The following is a 16,093-nucleotide window of genomic DNA, read 5'->3' on the forward strand; positions in this document are numbered from 1 at the left end:
GCTAGAGCATGTAAGTGTGTCTGTCCTGAGGTTTGTGCCTAGTTTCCTCTGGATTTTGCTTTATACCATTTTGCCATGATAAGTCGTAATCATCTCTATGACTGTATGCTGAGTCCCATGAGTTCTCCCGGCAAATCATTGGATCTAGGCGTCATCTTGAGGGCCCCCAACATAAGGAATTATCTCTGCACCCTTGTTTGTTGTAAGTCATTACATTCATTTGTCTGACAATAAAGTTACGTCTTCATAGCTGCAAACTTGCCAAGTACAGGAAATTGTAGCAAAACAAGAAAAAAATTACAAATAACCCCTTAATCAACAACTCTTCCCCCCATATTTTATTTTAAAAAAATTTTTTTAATGTTTATTTATTTTTGAGCGAGAAAGAGAGACAGCGTGAGAGGAGGAGGGGCAGAGAGAGAGGAAGACACAGAATCCGAAGCAGGTTCCAGGCTCTGAGCTCTCAGCAGAGCCTGACATGGGGCACGAACCCAAGAGCTTTGAGATCATGACCTGAGCCAAAGTCAGAAGCTCAACCAACTGAGAGCCACCCAGGCGCCTTCCCCCCCATATTTTATATTACATATTTTAAGTCTCCATGAGAAGACTATTCCTTATTTGTCTTGATTCAGTTGTTAGTTGTTGTTGTTGTTAGGGTAACAAAAGCCATTTCCCCTGGTGTCTGGAATTCCTGCCAAAGACTATTCTAATGGCTGCATAATGTTCGTAATTGGCTCACCATTTCCTTACATCACATTTTTAGCATTTTCACTTTCCACTGTAATAATGCTGTGACGGGTACCTTTGATCTCCACAACCACCAGGTTAGTTTCCATAGCAGATATCACTGCCCTGGAAAGGACCAGGGAAAGCCAGAAAATGAATTCAGGATTCACACAACTGCTGAATTCAAAGACTCTTAAGAAGAGACACCAAAAGAGGTCTCTAGGGGCACCTGGGTGGCGCAGTCGGTTGGGCGTCCGACTTCAGCCAGGTCACGATCTCGCGGTCCGTGAGTTCGAGCCCCGCGTCAGGCTCTGGGCTGATGGCTCAGAGCCTAGAGCCTGTTTCCGATTCTGTGTCTCCCTCTCTCTCTGCCCCTCCCCCGTTCAAGCTCTGTCTCTCTCTGTCCCAGAAATAAATAAATGTTGAAAAAAAAAAAATTCAAAAGAGGTCTCTAATCGGAGCTCCAATGACATACACTTATATGATCCAAATAATGAATCTGTATCAACACCTGGCTAAAATAGTTGTGTCTGTTAAAATAACAATACTAACAATGGACTTATCCAGTCAGGAGAGTTTTTATGCCACTAATGAGACTTCATCTGGACAGAGAAAAAGTGTTTAAAAAAAAAAAATCACAAAATAAGGACACCTGGGTGGCTCCGTCCGTTAAGCGTCCAACTCTCAGTTTCAGCTCAGGTCGGTTTCGTGAGTTCGAGAACCATCAGGCTGTGCACTCGACGGTGCGGAGCCTGCTTGGGATTTTCTCTCTCTCTCTCTCTCTCTCCCTCTCTCTCTGCCCCTCCCCTACTCACACTGTCTCTGTCTCTCTCAAAATAAATAAATAAACTTCAAAAAAAGTCACAAAACATACAAAGAATGCTGGAGACACACAAAACAGCGCTTTGTCTGGAATATAAGAAATGAGGCTTCAGAGGGAGGCCCTAAACGCCAGATGTCTTCAGGAGATGATGGAGGTTGTTAAACGTCTCCCAGGAAGAAGTGGAGGAAAATCTGACGATGGATGGGAAGAAAGGGAACTGGGAGGGCTGAGGCAGACAGGCCACTAAACACAAGATTGGGAGAGACTGATTTTGACTGCAGGCAGTGGAACTCGGAAGGAAGGAGGGAGGGAAGGAGAAAGCCTGAGATGGAGGAGACGGAGCCGGCTTTAATGGTAGCCACACTTAGTTTGAATCTTGGTGTTGGCCAATATTTATTACTCATGAGACCCGAGTCAGTCACGTAAATCTCTGAAGCTGTTTTCTCAGCAGAAATATCAACCGCTCCATTGTGGGAAATGGGAAAGATGGGAATCAACACATACAAAGGACCCACCGCAGCAGCCTGCAGGAAGTGGACAGTCACTGATAAAGGCACTTGCCAGTGCATTATCAAGGCACTGCCAAGGAATGACCGGATGAGACTGGGTAAGATTTGACTACTCCCTTTGGGGCGCCTGGGTGGCTCAGTCGGTTAAGCGGCCGACTTCGGCTCGGGTCATGATCTCATGGTCCGTGAGTTCGAGCCCCGCGTCGGGCTCTGTGCTGACAGCTCGGAGCCTGGAGCCTGCTTCGGATTCTGTGTCTCCCTCTCTCTGACCCTCCCCTGTTCGTGTTCTGTCTCTCCCTGTCTCAAAAATAAATAAAACGTTAAAAAAAAAATTAAAAAAAAAAAAAAAGATTTGACTACTCCCTGGACACAGGAGAGATGAAGAGATCAAAAAACAGTTCCAAGATGTCAAGCCCGGACAACAGAAAGAATAGCTACTGTACTAACCATTACCTACACTCAGCTGCACACTTGCAGCTTTAATTCTCATGTAATTCTCAAATCGACCCTATGAGTTAAATATTAATGTTTTCATTTTATTTATTTGTTTAAAGTTTTTATTTATTTTGAGAGAGAGAGACAAAGCATGCATGCGAATGGGGAAGGTGCAGAGAGAATCCCAAGCAGACTCCGCCCTGTCAACCCCAGAGCCTGATGTGAGGTTCAATCCCACGAACCGCGAGATCATGACCTGAGTTGAAATCAAGAGGTGGACACTTAACTGACTGAGCCACCCGGGCGCCCCTAATGTTTTCATTTTAAAATGAAGACACTGGGGGCGCCCGGGTGGCTCAGTCCGTTGAGCATCTGCCTTCGGCTCAGGTCTTGATCTCACAGCCCGTGAGTTCAAGCCCCGCGTCGGGCTCTGTGCTGACAGCTCAGAGCCTGGAGCCTGCCTCGGATTCTGTGTCTCCCTCTCTCTCTGCCCCTCCCCCGCTCACGCTCTGTCTCTCAAAAATGAGTAAGTATTAAAAAAATTTTTTAAAGGAAGACATTGAAGCTTAGAGAAAATCCATAATTTGTTCAGGTCAGGTTGAGCTAGTAAGCAGTAGTATCAGGATCCACTTATAGACTCAGATTCAGAAATCATTTAGATCTTACAAATGTGGAAACTGAGGCTAAGGAGGTTGAAGAATTTGCCTGAAGTTGCACAAATGGATGGTAGCAGAGCTGGAATAAACAGGGTCTCATGAAACCATAGAGGGCGCTAACGGGGGAAGGGAACACAAACGAATAGTAGTTTCGTGTAATGATGGAGACAATCAGGCGGAGATCTTTCCAGCCAAGAGTATGACTCAAATTCAGGAAAAGAGTGTGGATGCAGATCTAGGAGTCAGCTCCAAGAGGGGTGGCTGCCGCCTTGGGAGTAAATGAGTTCCTCAAGGGAAAGGATGCAGAGTGTGAAAAGTAAGAAGGTTGAAGACAAGCCTCAAGTACCACATGTGGAGGCCAAAGGCAGAAACAGCAGGAGACACGAGGCCCAGGGGTTCTGTAGACCCACAAGAGCACAACGCACTCAAATAGGCTACAAACAGGGCAGAGATGAGGGAAAGACCACTGGGCTTCATGATCAAGCAATTACGGGAAACCTTGGGAAGAACGACCTGGAACCAATGGGTTAGGAGCAATCAGGAGGCAAGATCCAAATGCAGACCCCTATTTCTAGAAGTCTGCCAGTGAAAAAAGAGAAAGAGAAAAAAAAAGCCTAAAATGAAGAAGCAAGATTCTGAGGGAAGAAAATTTTGAAAGACAGACAATGCCAACACATTTGAAGAGGCTCAGGTTGAGAAAACCCTGAAGATGCTTAGCCAGACATGGAGCTATCTAAAGATCCATGGGTTAGGAGAAGCCGGAGAGGATCCCATGGAGAGCATAAGTGAAGCGGTCGGTGTTGGGAAGGTGGAGAAACATATGAGATTTGAGGGAAAGAGAAAGAGGTGAAAACACAAAGAAACTTCAAGGAACTGGGCCTACAGATTTGCTACTAAGTTCCTGCCCCCAAAGGCCTCGCTGGTTTATAACTTGCCAATGCTGTCTGTCTAGGATTTTCCCATGAGTCAGCCTGCACCGGGGAGCACTGCCCTGTGCAACTTGTCTGCCGACACATTGCGACAGCGTAAAATGTGGCTCTTATACCCGACTCAAAGGCAAAGCAATTCATTCAACAAAACATTCAACACACGCCACTTCTGCTGAAGTCTCTGCTTACATCTTTGACAATTACCTAGATATAGGAGAGAAGAAGGGATCAAAGACAGTTTCAAGACATCAAGCCTGGACAACAGGAAGAATGGCTACTATATACTAAGCATCATGTACAGACACTCGGCTATGCCTCGGTAGATGTAATTCTCATGTAATTCTCAAACCAACCTTATGAGTTAAATACTAATGTTTTCATTAAAAAAAATTTTTTTAGGGGCGCCTGGGTGGCGCAGTCGGTTAAGCGTCCGACTTCAGCCAGGTCACGATCTCCCGGTCCGTGAGTTCGAGCCCCGCGTCAGGCTCTGGGCTGATGGCTCAGAGCCTGGAGCCTGTTTCCCATTCTGTGTCTCCCTCTCTCTCTGCCCCTCCCCCGTTCATGCTCTGTCTCTCTCTGTCCCAAAAATAAATAAACGTTGAAAAAAAAAATTAAAAAAAAAATTTTTTTTAATGTTTACTTATTTATTTATTTATTTATTTTTTAAATGTTTATTTATTTTTTAGAGAGAGAGAGAGAGAGAGAGCCAGCAGGAGAGGGGACAGAGAGGGAGGAGACACAGAATCTGAAGCAGGCTCCAGGCTCTGAGCCGTCTCACAGAGCCTGACGCAGGGCTTGAACTCAAGAACTGTGAGGTCATGAGCCAAAGTCAGACACTTAACCGACTGAGCCACCCAGGCACCCCAAATGTTTTCATTTTAAAATGAAGACATCGAAGCTTGGAGAAAATGCATAATTTGTTCAGGTCGGGTTGAGCTAGTATCTTGGAACCACAGCATTCCTACTCACGGAAAAGCCTGTATGTAAAGAGAACAAAGAAGTCAGGCAGAAATCCGTGACTCAGGATATCCCAAGAAGAGGATATCACATAAGGGTCCCCATAGTGTTAAATCTGATCACCTTTAAAGTATATTTCCAAGTGTCCACCTACCTGTCACAGTTTGGCTTTTGTAACATTTAAAATACTTTGCCCAACCCAGAGTGTCATTTGTAGGGTGTTCCTCAGGTCTCTCCCCTCCCTGGCTGGGGCAAATCAAAGAGAACCCTGGAGGGTGCTTAAATGATCCTCCAAATTATCCAGAAAGAAGATGACTTTGAGCCGGGGGGGGGGGGGGGAATCCTCCCCCAACCCTTTACCATTTATATCAAGGAACTTACAATTCTTTAGAGAGAAGAAAAGAATCCATCATTATCTCTTCCCTCAAGAGCTAAGACAAAACCAAGCCTCCAGACGCAACACAATTCCCTGGGCTCTGCTCCCAAACGCGGCCACTTAAAAAGATTTCACTGTTTACCATAAGCCTGGCAGAGTGCCAGCCTCTCCTGCACGGTGTGTGGGCAGCCCCGGCTCAGTGCTATAAGCAGAGCCGTGACCCTGAATTTGCCACCACTTCAATGGCAGGGCAAAGGCAAAGTGGCTGGACAGCCCACCCGAGGGGCAGGCAGTAAAGGGTACACAACCTGCAGAAAATTAACAATAACAAAACAGACCATAGTTGATGGTCATTCTTAACAACGTTAGTGACAAGGTACACCTCCACAGTGGACACCTCTCCGTGGGTACCCCACTGTGCCCTCCTCAGGTAGTTACCCCTTCCATCGTGGGACCTGCTTCGTGTCCACTTCTGTGTCCACTCCGGCTCCACAGTCATTAACACCTCTGCCTCTGAGCCTCAGTCTGTGTACTACGGAGCCCTGAGACAGGACACTGAGGAGCAGGAGAAAGGGAAGAAGGAGGCAAAAAAATGGCAAAAGCAGCTCAGGAGGAACCTCGCTTTTTTTTTTTTCCAAAAAAGCTTTTAATGTGTATTTATTTATTTTGAGAGAGACAGAGAGAGAGCAGGGGAAGGGGCAGAGAGAGAGGGAGAGAGAATCCCCAAGCAGGCTCAGTGCTGTCAGCAACAGAGCCCCACACGGGGCTCGATCTCCAGAACCATGAGATCATGAACCACGAGATTGTGACCGGAGCTGAAACCAAGAGTCTGACGCTCATTCAACTGAGCTACCCAGGGGCCCCTGAGGAACCTCACTTCTTAATGAAACCAGACAGCCATATGTGCAGCCCTTGACTCTCCTAACACTGTGCTTTTCCAGGCGGCAGTATTTTCCACACAGAGCCCAGAAGTTCTATGAATTTGATTCCCTTGCTGGGGCTTGGCAATTAGGCAATGACCAATTCTTAATACTGTCATCCCAGCAGTACCTACAGAGCTCGCTCTGGGTGAGGCCGGGGCCGTCATGGAGGGAGCCCTGTCCCTGCCCCTTTTCCCTATTGCAAACTCCCACCGCCACCTATCATGACTCTCCCCAAAGGCCCAAACCCCTGAGGGCTGAGGTGCCAAGTAAAGTAAAAGTAGGGCTCTGATTTAAAAAATATGAAAGTTCGCAAATCTCTCTACAGCATTAACATTTTTAAATACGATTTTACAACCACACTGAGAATGAAGCTTGCACTACACGTAGTATAGAGCTCCTCCCTGAATATTATCCTATGAACTCACGTGTCCCCTGAGAAACTGTGGAGGGAAATGCAATCCCTGCCTCTGCAGATCGCTGACTGTGAGTTGAAGAGGTTGGATGATTTTTGAGAATGGAAGACAGCTCTTGGGTCTTGTGCTTTAGAATCCTGAATATTAAACCAACTGGACCTGAAGCATCATCCTTTGCTAGAGGCCCCAGATGCCAAGAGACAAATCAGCCAACATTCAGGGTAGCACCACCTAATTGTGATGGGACAAGGCTGCATGGCTCAACCTCAGTTCAACATCCACGTGTGGGAGTTAATGGGAAGAGGGCATATGAAGGCCCACCCCAAAACTGCTGTCCTCAGCATGATGGAAGGGGTGTAGCACCTACCTCAAAACCAGCCCATGGCCTCCAAGGATCACCCATCCCACCTCAACTGTGCCATAAGTAACTAAGCAAACATGGTGCCTGCCTGAGAAACATGCTGGAGGTTGGCATATATCTTTCAGCTTTCCTATTCCTTCAGGGACTTTACACCCTTGAGACAGGAGAGGAGGAGGTCGGGAAGAGGAACATGAGGTGAAGGGCAAGTGGAGTTCCTGAAGAAAATCCCAGGACGCCTTCTGCAGAGACTCAGGGGATCCTCAATCTTGCTCTCACCCAAGACTGGGTTTACTAAGAAGAACCCAACTCAACCCAAATCCTTGTGGAGACCAGATGACCCTCAAGAGTATCCCAACTCCAAAAATCTCCCCAAAAACAAGAGTCCAGGACCAGATGGCTTTCCAGGGGAATTCTACCAACACCTCTTGAAACTGTTCCAAAAAATAGAAATGGAAGGAAAACTTCCACATTCTTTCTATGAGGCCAGCATTACCTTGATTCCAAAACCAGACAGAGACCCCACTAAAAAGGAGAACTATAGACCAATTTCCCCGATGAACATGGATGCAAAAATCCTCAACAAGATATTAGCCAACAGGATCCAATAATACATGAAAAAAATTATTCACCACGACCAAATGGGTTTTATACCTGGGATGCAGGGCTGGTTCAATATCCACAAAACAATTAACATGATTCATCACATCAATAAAAGAAAGGACAAGAACCATATGATCCTCTCAACAGATGCAGAGAAAGCATTTGACAAAATACAGCATCCTTTCTGGATAAAAACCCTCAAGAAAGTAGGGATAGAAGGAGCATACCTCGACATCATAAAAGCCGTATATGAATGACCCAACATTAGTATCATCCTCAATGGGGAAAAACTGAGAGCTTTCCCCCTAAGGTCAGGAACAAGACAGGGATGTCCACTCTCGCCACTGTTATTCAACATAGTATTGGAAGTCTTAGCCTCAGCAATCAGGCAACACAAAGAAATAAAAGGCATCCAAATCAGCCAGGAGGAGGTCAAACTTTCACCCTTCGCAGATGACATGATACTCTATGTGGAAAACCTAAAAGATTCCACCAAAAAACTGCTAGAACTGATTCATGAATTCGGCAAAGTTGCAGGATACAAGAGTATCCCAACTCCAGAAGAAGTATCCCAACTCCCTGCCCCTGTAATCATCCCCACTTACAAATAAAAACAATTTTCTTCTTTCCTATTTTAAAACTGAAATGATTGTCCACTGGAGGGTCCTATATTTATGCATCATGAAAACCTTAATATCAATAATCATAAAAAATTAGCAACTATTTAAAAACACTTTAAAATGGTGTGGAAGACTACATCACACACAGTCATTTTAAAAAAGTGTTCATAAATAATTTCTTTTCTTTTTAATGTTTACTGATTTTTGAGAGAGAGATAGTGCACGAGTGGGGGAGGAGTAGACAGAGAGAGGGGCAGAAGATCCAAAGTGAGCCCTGTGCTGACAGCAGAGAGTCTGATGCGGGGCTGAAACTCACCAACCATGAGATCATGACCCAAGCTGAAGTCGGATGCTCAACTGACTGAGCCACCCAGGCACCCCTCACAAATAATTTCTAATGAATTGGCAAAATGGTCTCAACATGGCATTAAAAATCCTAAAGGTAGGCCACAAGATGATTAAAAAAATCTTTATCTCAAATTATTTTAAAAATGCGAGCAAAGGATAGAAGAAAGTATAATGAAATATTAATAATATAGATGGGCTTCATGGGTAACTGAATATGGATTATTTTCATTTTCATAATAAATAATAACTAAAATAATATATGTAAAGGATATAGTTAGCACCATGTAAGTTTTGTTTTATAAACACATATAATACAAATATAATAAACAGTTATTTCCAAAATAAATTAATGACATTTTATACATTCATGGTTCTGTTGAAGTTTTAAAGCTGCTTTCAAATGGGCTATTCATTATTTATCATTATAATAATGTCCCAGGTATATCAGATGAAGTACAATAATTATTTTACCAAACAAATGATAAGGAAAAATATTCAAACAGCAGGTGCAGAGACACAATGAAATATAAGTTAGTGTTTAAATTAACACTTGAGAAATTTTCAAGATCCGGTGGGCAGAGTTTAAAGTAAAATGTTGGTCTCCACCCTTCTTTCAGAGCTTATAAAACAAACCACAAAAAAAAAAAAAATGAAATAAAGCAAACGAAGAACCATGTATAGCTGCCACTCATACCAAATCTCAAACCAGTTTTAAATTCATATTATAAAGAAACAGCAATCAGCACATCTTTCATATCAGAAACAAGTGTAAGTCATAAACATTACATAAGTTCTTAAAGTGCATCAACTTAGTCCTACGTAAGTCCTCTTACCTCCAGTAAGACATAAGCTTATGATGATCACTACAATGAGACCTAGGAAAACAGAGGCAATGACCATCCACAGTTTGCACTTTCCAATCAATTTCTTATTACAGGAGCTCCAAGGGTTCTCCTTGTTAGCCTGGAAAGCAGAGGGACACTGTGAGGCAGTCACTGGTCTCAACAAGCATTTCTGAATGCTTACCAAGGGCCAGTGATACAGAAATGAAGGCAGCGGGACCCTACCCTCCAGGGGGCTCCCCTCCACGAAGTCAGGTTTACAAAGAAGCAGAATGGAACCTCACACAGAAGTGAGGGAGAAAACACCCAGGGGGCCCTGAGGTGGGGAGGTTAGGCAGGATTCGGAAGGATGGGCAGAGAAAGGCATTCCAAAGCCAGGAGAGAGCAAGCATCCTTCGTGTGGGTTGGTGACGGACCCGGCCAAGAGCCTCAGCTAACAGGAATGTGGCAAGTAATAACAGCTAAGATTAGAGAGAGTGAAAGGCTGGAGGCAATCTGAGAGGGCTCTGAATGCGGTCAGAGCAGTTTGGACTTAATTTGGTGTGAGCTGGGGACCTGTGGAAGGTTTTGGAGCATAAGAGTAGACTTAAGATTCAGAGCAAAATGGTGTGTGCAAAAGCTAAGAGGCTACTGCTGTGACCTGTAACGTGTAATTAGGGCCTGCGAAGGGAAATGAAAGGAAGGACATGAGACACAGCAGGAAATAAGCGGCAGTGAGGCAGCCACTGTCATGGCTTATTGATCACCAACACCAATTCATTGCATGCTAACAGCCCCGGAGGGGGGCCACTGGCCCATCTCCCAGAGGCAGGTACAGAGAGAAGCCAGGGCTGATGTCCGCTGTGTGTCCCTACAAAGCTGGCACCTTTTGTCCACGCCCCCCCGCCCCGTGCCATCGTGCAGAGCTCCAGGTTACGAGTGGGCCTGGCTGCCACGGTGCTTCCACTCAGGGCCACCACCTGCCCCTACAAGGTCCCAGGACTCTTCTGCTTCCCACTGAGCCATTGGGTAATTCCCACACAGAGACCAAGGACTGCGATGGGGAAAAGGTGTGTTTCTGCATCTGGATTCCCCTCCCACACTTAAAAGCAGAGCGACGCCCTCATTCAGCAAGCTACTGAAGCTCACCAGCCCCGACATCCTCAACTGTAAAAATAACAAGTGTAGCGCACAGGGCTGTGGTAGAAACCAGAGATCGCGTGCACGAGAGATCGCGCGCACGAAGCCCCTGCTAAACAAAGATTAGCAATTCAACAAATGACAGCAATCGTTGCTCAGTGTTCTCGTCTCACAAAGCAGCAGCAGGCATTTCTGGAGTCTCGCTCCTGAACAGGCACCTTGTTTACTGTCTCTCCCATCATGACGGTGCTGGTGGCCAGCAGAAAAGGAAATCGTTCACTTTAGGACTACAGTTCAGACTTTCTCAGTGACAGGTTCCCAAGCCTGGCTGGCTGCACATCAGGAATTTAAACTACACACCCCGAGGCCGTACCTGGACACAGGGGACCAGATTGCCACGAGGTGAGGGCAGGCCCCCGTCTGTAATTTTGAGCCTCCCGGACTGAATCAGTTGCTCTATCAGGGTTGAGACTTCTGTCCTGAAGCCTCGTCACTCTTCAGGAGCCAAGTCAGATCTCTCCTTTTGTGGAGGCTTCCCTGCCACGTCGCCCAAGGAGAGAGCCCCCCAGAACGTGAGCTGTCCACGCAGCTCATCTGCCCCTGCTTTGTCTGGTTTCATGTTCAAGATACCAGCTTATCTTCCAAGGTAAACTGAAACCAGATAGAAGGAGGGGTGGTTCTTGAACTTCCTTGTTCTTACATCTCACACTTGTGCCTCAGTCGGGCAGTAGGCACGTAACACATGTGTGTGGCTTCGTTGTAGAGGGTTCTACATGTAAGAAGGTACTTGGAGAAATTCTGGAGTAGAGCTCACGTTGTGGAGTCCCTGAGTGCACTTTACATCGGCTCCTCTGGTCGGGTATGAAGGACCAATAAAGGGAATGTCTGGACAGAAGAAAACGCTCTTGAGGTAAGTATGCTTCTGGAGTTCAAGGACAGTGCCAGCCAAAAATTGAAAACTGCTCCAAAGCCACCAAAGCCAAGGGCTCAATAAGGCATGGGGGAAAAGAAGTCTCAGTATAAGGAACCTTTAACTTCTCAGGGAACAGGACTATATCTTCCTACTTACAGAGCCCCTGAGAACAAAATGAATGACCCCATGCCATTTTCAGTCCTTTTTTTTTTTCTTCTAAGTTTATTTATTTTGAGAGAAAGACAGAGAGACAGTGGGGGAGGGGAAAAGAGAGAGGAAAAGAGAATACCAAGCAGGCCCTGCACTGCAAGCACGAAGCCTGCCATGGGGATCGAACCCATGAAATGAGAGATCGTGACCTGAGCCGAAACCAAGAGTCAGATGCTTAGCCAACTGAGCCACCCATATGCCCTGCCATTTTCAGTCCTTCTACAAGAAGCAGCCAGGACCCTAAGATTAGTACAAAATGAAATGGGCTGAAGTCTCAAATGAACCACAGAATGAGGGTCAATGCATCTCTCTGGCCTCTTGTTGCCTTCACTGATGTTTTCCCTTACAGATAATAAACTAGGACCCTGGTGGTATGAAGGGCCCACTACTCTGACTTCAGAGGGGAAGTCAGCTCAGAATTACACAGCCCTCACTGGTACAAAATGCCTCTTCGTGTCCAGCCCAAAGCTGTCAACACACAGCCAGTTCACTGTCCTGCCGTCAGCCCTCGGGGAGAGATACCATCCTTTGCAAAATTAACCTTCACAGACTCTAAGCCATTATAAAGTAGTCGGTCAGCTACTCCCAACCCAAAAATAAATGACAGTGCTTCTCAGCTCTCTGCACATTAGCATCAACCAAGACTTGTGTATCCTTTAGAAGTTCCCCCTCACCCCCGCTCCCACCCCCAAGATTCCACGGTGCCCTGAGGGTGAAGAGACTCTGATACAGCAGGTGAGTGCTCCCTGAGCTGAGACTCCCCTAAAAACCAGGTCACAAAGACATACTGCCTCCTTCACTGGCATCTTCATTCTCTCACGCCCAAATTCTAGGCCAGGAGGAGAAGCCACAGGCAGGTTTTTCTGCAGGGTGCTTTCCAGAGACTTTTGCAAACTGCATCTTACATTCTATGATCTGCATTTTATGGCTCAAGAATTTTTGTAGCTTCCCTCTAAATATTCCCCCAGATAGTCACATCCAAACACATGACATAAGGCCCTGCCACAATGGCAAGACTATCTCTGCCCCTCCCCCATGCCCTCTCTCTTCTCTTTGGCGCAATTAGGAGCAGATAATGTACATATCTGAAAATTTTTTCTTAGCGCGTAGGAAAATCTGTGCTTTGTAATCTCATTGTGGGATTTAATTCACTTGTCCACACATAAAAAATCTAGCTGATTCTTGTCCTAAATTCTGAACAATGCATAGCAATGGGGCTGATTTTTAGCTAGCCGGTCCACAGAAGTCTTGCCTACTTCAAAACTACCAACTTATTGCATTATTAATGATGATGTCCCTTAAAATGTCTCCGGGACTTCTATTTGGGAACCGAGGTCAGAGCCCATGTGATGAGCCATAAAAGAAAACCAATCTCCATCTATTACCCATAACTTCATTTTCATTTCTGACCCAACTATATTACCATGTTTACAGTGACAACAGGCAAAGTAAACTCAGCGGCTTACATTCCTTTCCCTCAAGCTCCAAGAAGGGGAAAGAAGTTCTTTCCACTGCCTCTGTATCCCCTCCCAGATCAGACCTTCCAATAGGAAGATACCCTAGACACGGGGTGTCTTCTTCCCAACTGTCCCAAAACTGTCCCCTCCTCTTCACCCATCCACCTGCAACTCCCTCCTCATTCCAGATATGCTACGCAAATACTCATATTTCACTTAAGTGCCCAAACTTACCGAAATTAGGAACATATAATTTAGGCAATTATACATAAGTGAGTATAAATTACATATATATTTTCTCTCCCTAATTATCAATAAAATAAACCCATAAAAACAGCGTTGTTTGAGACCTAAAAAGCCTGAGTTCAAATCTCAGAGCCACCACTGAGTGAACCTGAGTATTGTGGTAACTTCTCTGAGCCTCAGTCTTCCAGTTTCTTCATCTGTCAAATCAGAACACTGACACCTTCCTCTTAAGTTTGTTGGGGGTAATTAGAAGCATTTATGTATGGGAAGTATGTGGCACATGATACGTACAAAGCATATGGTTACTAAAAATACGTGGGCTTAAAAAATAATAAAATAGAATAACAAATAAAAATACATGGGCTTAAGCTGCATTTCAAAATTGGAAATCTTAGCATACAGTTGAAGGAGACCCTACACACAAAATTCTCAGATGCCTGGCACACCCAAGCACTTTACAGGATTGTACAGTAGTTGACTTTTCAATTTAAAATACACTTCAGGGGCGCCTGGGTGGCTCAGTCGGTTGAGCGTCCGACTTCAGCTCAGGTCACGCTCTCATGGTTCATGAGTTCGAGCCCCGCGTCGGCTCTGTGCTGACTGCATGGAGCCTGCTTGGGATTCTCTTTCTCCCTCTCTCTCTCTCTCTCTCCCTCTCTCTCTCCACCCCTCCCCCATGCGCTCTCTCTCACTCTCTCTCTCAAAATAAATAAACTTTTAATAAAATAAAATACACTTTAACTTATTCTACAGAACCAAAGAGAATGATTAACACATTACAGGAGGATTTTCTCATTTTTTGATGTTTCCTGTTCAAATATTTGAATGCCCTCCGAGTGCTCAGGTAACCCTTCACCTCCACACCATTCTGTCAACCACCATAGCTCTTACTATTTGGTGACCTACAAAGCTAATTCACAAGGAAGTCTAGGCTCTCCGTGTATACCCGGCTGATGAGGAAGTAATTAGAACATGAAAGAGCAATCTCTCCTGGGTAAGTACTAAATAAACAATTATAGAATACGGATGCCCTACGTGAGTGTGGCTTCTACTCATCTGTTTTCAGCAAGGCATTCCCAGGCCTCCCAGAGAAGCCCAGTTAACCACATTACATTACCATTTGACCCTTGGGAACACAGACCTTTGCACCTTGCCTCAGGGCACACCTTTTAGTGGTGAAGTTGTCACCAAAACTCCTATCTCTGGATTCAGTCCCTGGAGTCACTGGGGAGTCCTGGAACTATCTAACATGTGGCAAGTATTCCCAAATCCATTCCTAGACCCTGCCATGGAGGTCTGAGGCAGAAGCCCATGGTGGCAGCCACTTGCACAGATATCAGACCATCTTTCTTTCACCCTCATTCTTCTGTGGTGTTCATCTCTCATTCATAAAATCCCCCAAATCACTCTCCGGGGTATCGATAGGTCCTTCTAAAAGCAGAGTGGACAGTGTTTCCAGGAACCCATGCAAAAGCAATGCTTTCACCGTTTGATTTCCTTGCTTATCCCTGAAATCAACAGCTGAGAGTAGTCAAAGGCGAGGCGTGGGAGTGGAGAAGTGAGATCTAAAAAAGATCAAGTTGGAGCCATATACATGGGGAGTTCCAAGCGCTCTGTAAACCTCAAGCCAGTCTTAGGGTTCATCAGACGGCAGATGGCTGTGAATTCAAAGCCTCTGCTATTTTACGAGTATTTGATGAGAATGAATCATGTTCCTGTCACTGCTAGGGCTGGAGCAGAAAAGAGGTCCTTTAGAGATTGAAAGGAGGCCCAAGCAAATGAGCCATTAGTCTAGTTCTTCGGGACAAGAACTTTGAAACCACTTCCCATCAACTGAGCAGGGCAAGTTCACTCCCCTGTCCCCTGTCTTCAGGAGAAATCAAAGTCTGGGAAAAGAAAAAGTGTGTGTCTGAGGGATGTGAGCTGGCTAGGGGATGATACGCAGAGGGGGAGGGTGGAGGGTGGGTGGAAGTGGCAAGGCAGTAAAGGTTAAGGCCAGGAGATGCCCATGAAAGAAAGGGAGAAGACTCCATCTATCGCTCGAGTTCTCCTTACTTGGAAAACACAACACACACACACACACACACACACACACACACACACACACACACTGAATTTAAAGTTACCGAACCTTTTTAAACCACCTCTATCCTTGGGGATTCTCTCTCTGAAGACAGGAGCCACATACCTCCGGGGTAGGATTCCTCAAGTTCCATGGCGGTCGGAGGGGCCAGAGGGGTCGCAGGGACCCCGGCCGGCTCCGGCTAGAGCGCACTCCGGAATCCGCTCCATTCAGAAGATCGCAGCGCGCACCACCAGCGCTCCGCGTCCGCGATGCGGGGAGAGGTGGCTGGAAACGCGCAACTGGGAGGGTGCCAGCCTGAGTCCGGGCCCACAGCCGGGCTCAGAGCGCGCTCTGACACCGCCCCGGGAGCCCAGCAGGCCTTACCTGGGCTGCGCGGGGCTCCTCGACCGAGAGAGGGATGACCTGGACGGTTCCGTTGAGAGGCTTCTGCTCGTCGGGCTGCCCCCCGAGCACCGAGAGCTCCAGCTCTTCCCCCGTCGATGGGGATCCGGCCCCTTCCATGGGCAGGCAGAGGACGGCTGACACGCGGGAAGTAGGGCGCACA

At 46.2% G+C, this 16,093-nt stretch overlaps 1 protein-coding gene across 3 annotated transcripts in view; it reads right to left on the bottom strand.

The window, feature by feature from the left end:
* Window positions 1–16,093, bottom strand: part of CUNH3orf52 (chromosome unknown C3orf52 homolog) — a 32,329-nt gene extending 16,236 nt beyond the window's left edge. For all 3 annotated transcript variants that reach the window (XM_047099992.1, XM_047099991.1, XM_047099990.1), the window contains exons 1-2: window positions 15,913–16,093; window positions 9,510–9,639 (exon numbers count right to left, since the gene is read on the bottom strand). In XM_047099992.1, the coding sequence (XP_046955948.1) occupies window positions 9,510–9,639; window positions 15,913–16,050 (268 nt within the window). In that variant the 5' untranslated portion in view covers window positions 16,051–16,093. The remainder of the gene's footprint in view (window positions 1–9,509; window positions 9,640–15,912) is intronic.

This window comes from Lynx rufus, unplaced genomic scaffold, assembly GCF_022079265.1.
Source record: "Lynx rufus isolate CCGP_SWC_20201006 ecotype Redwood Valley unplaced genomic scaffold, mLynRuf1.p SCAF_5, whole genome shotgun sequence".
Taxonomy (NCBI): Eukaryota; Metazoa; Chordata; class Mammalia; order Carnivora; family Felidae; genus Lynx; species Lynx rufus.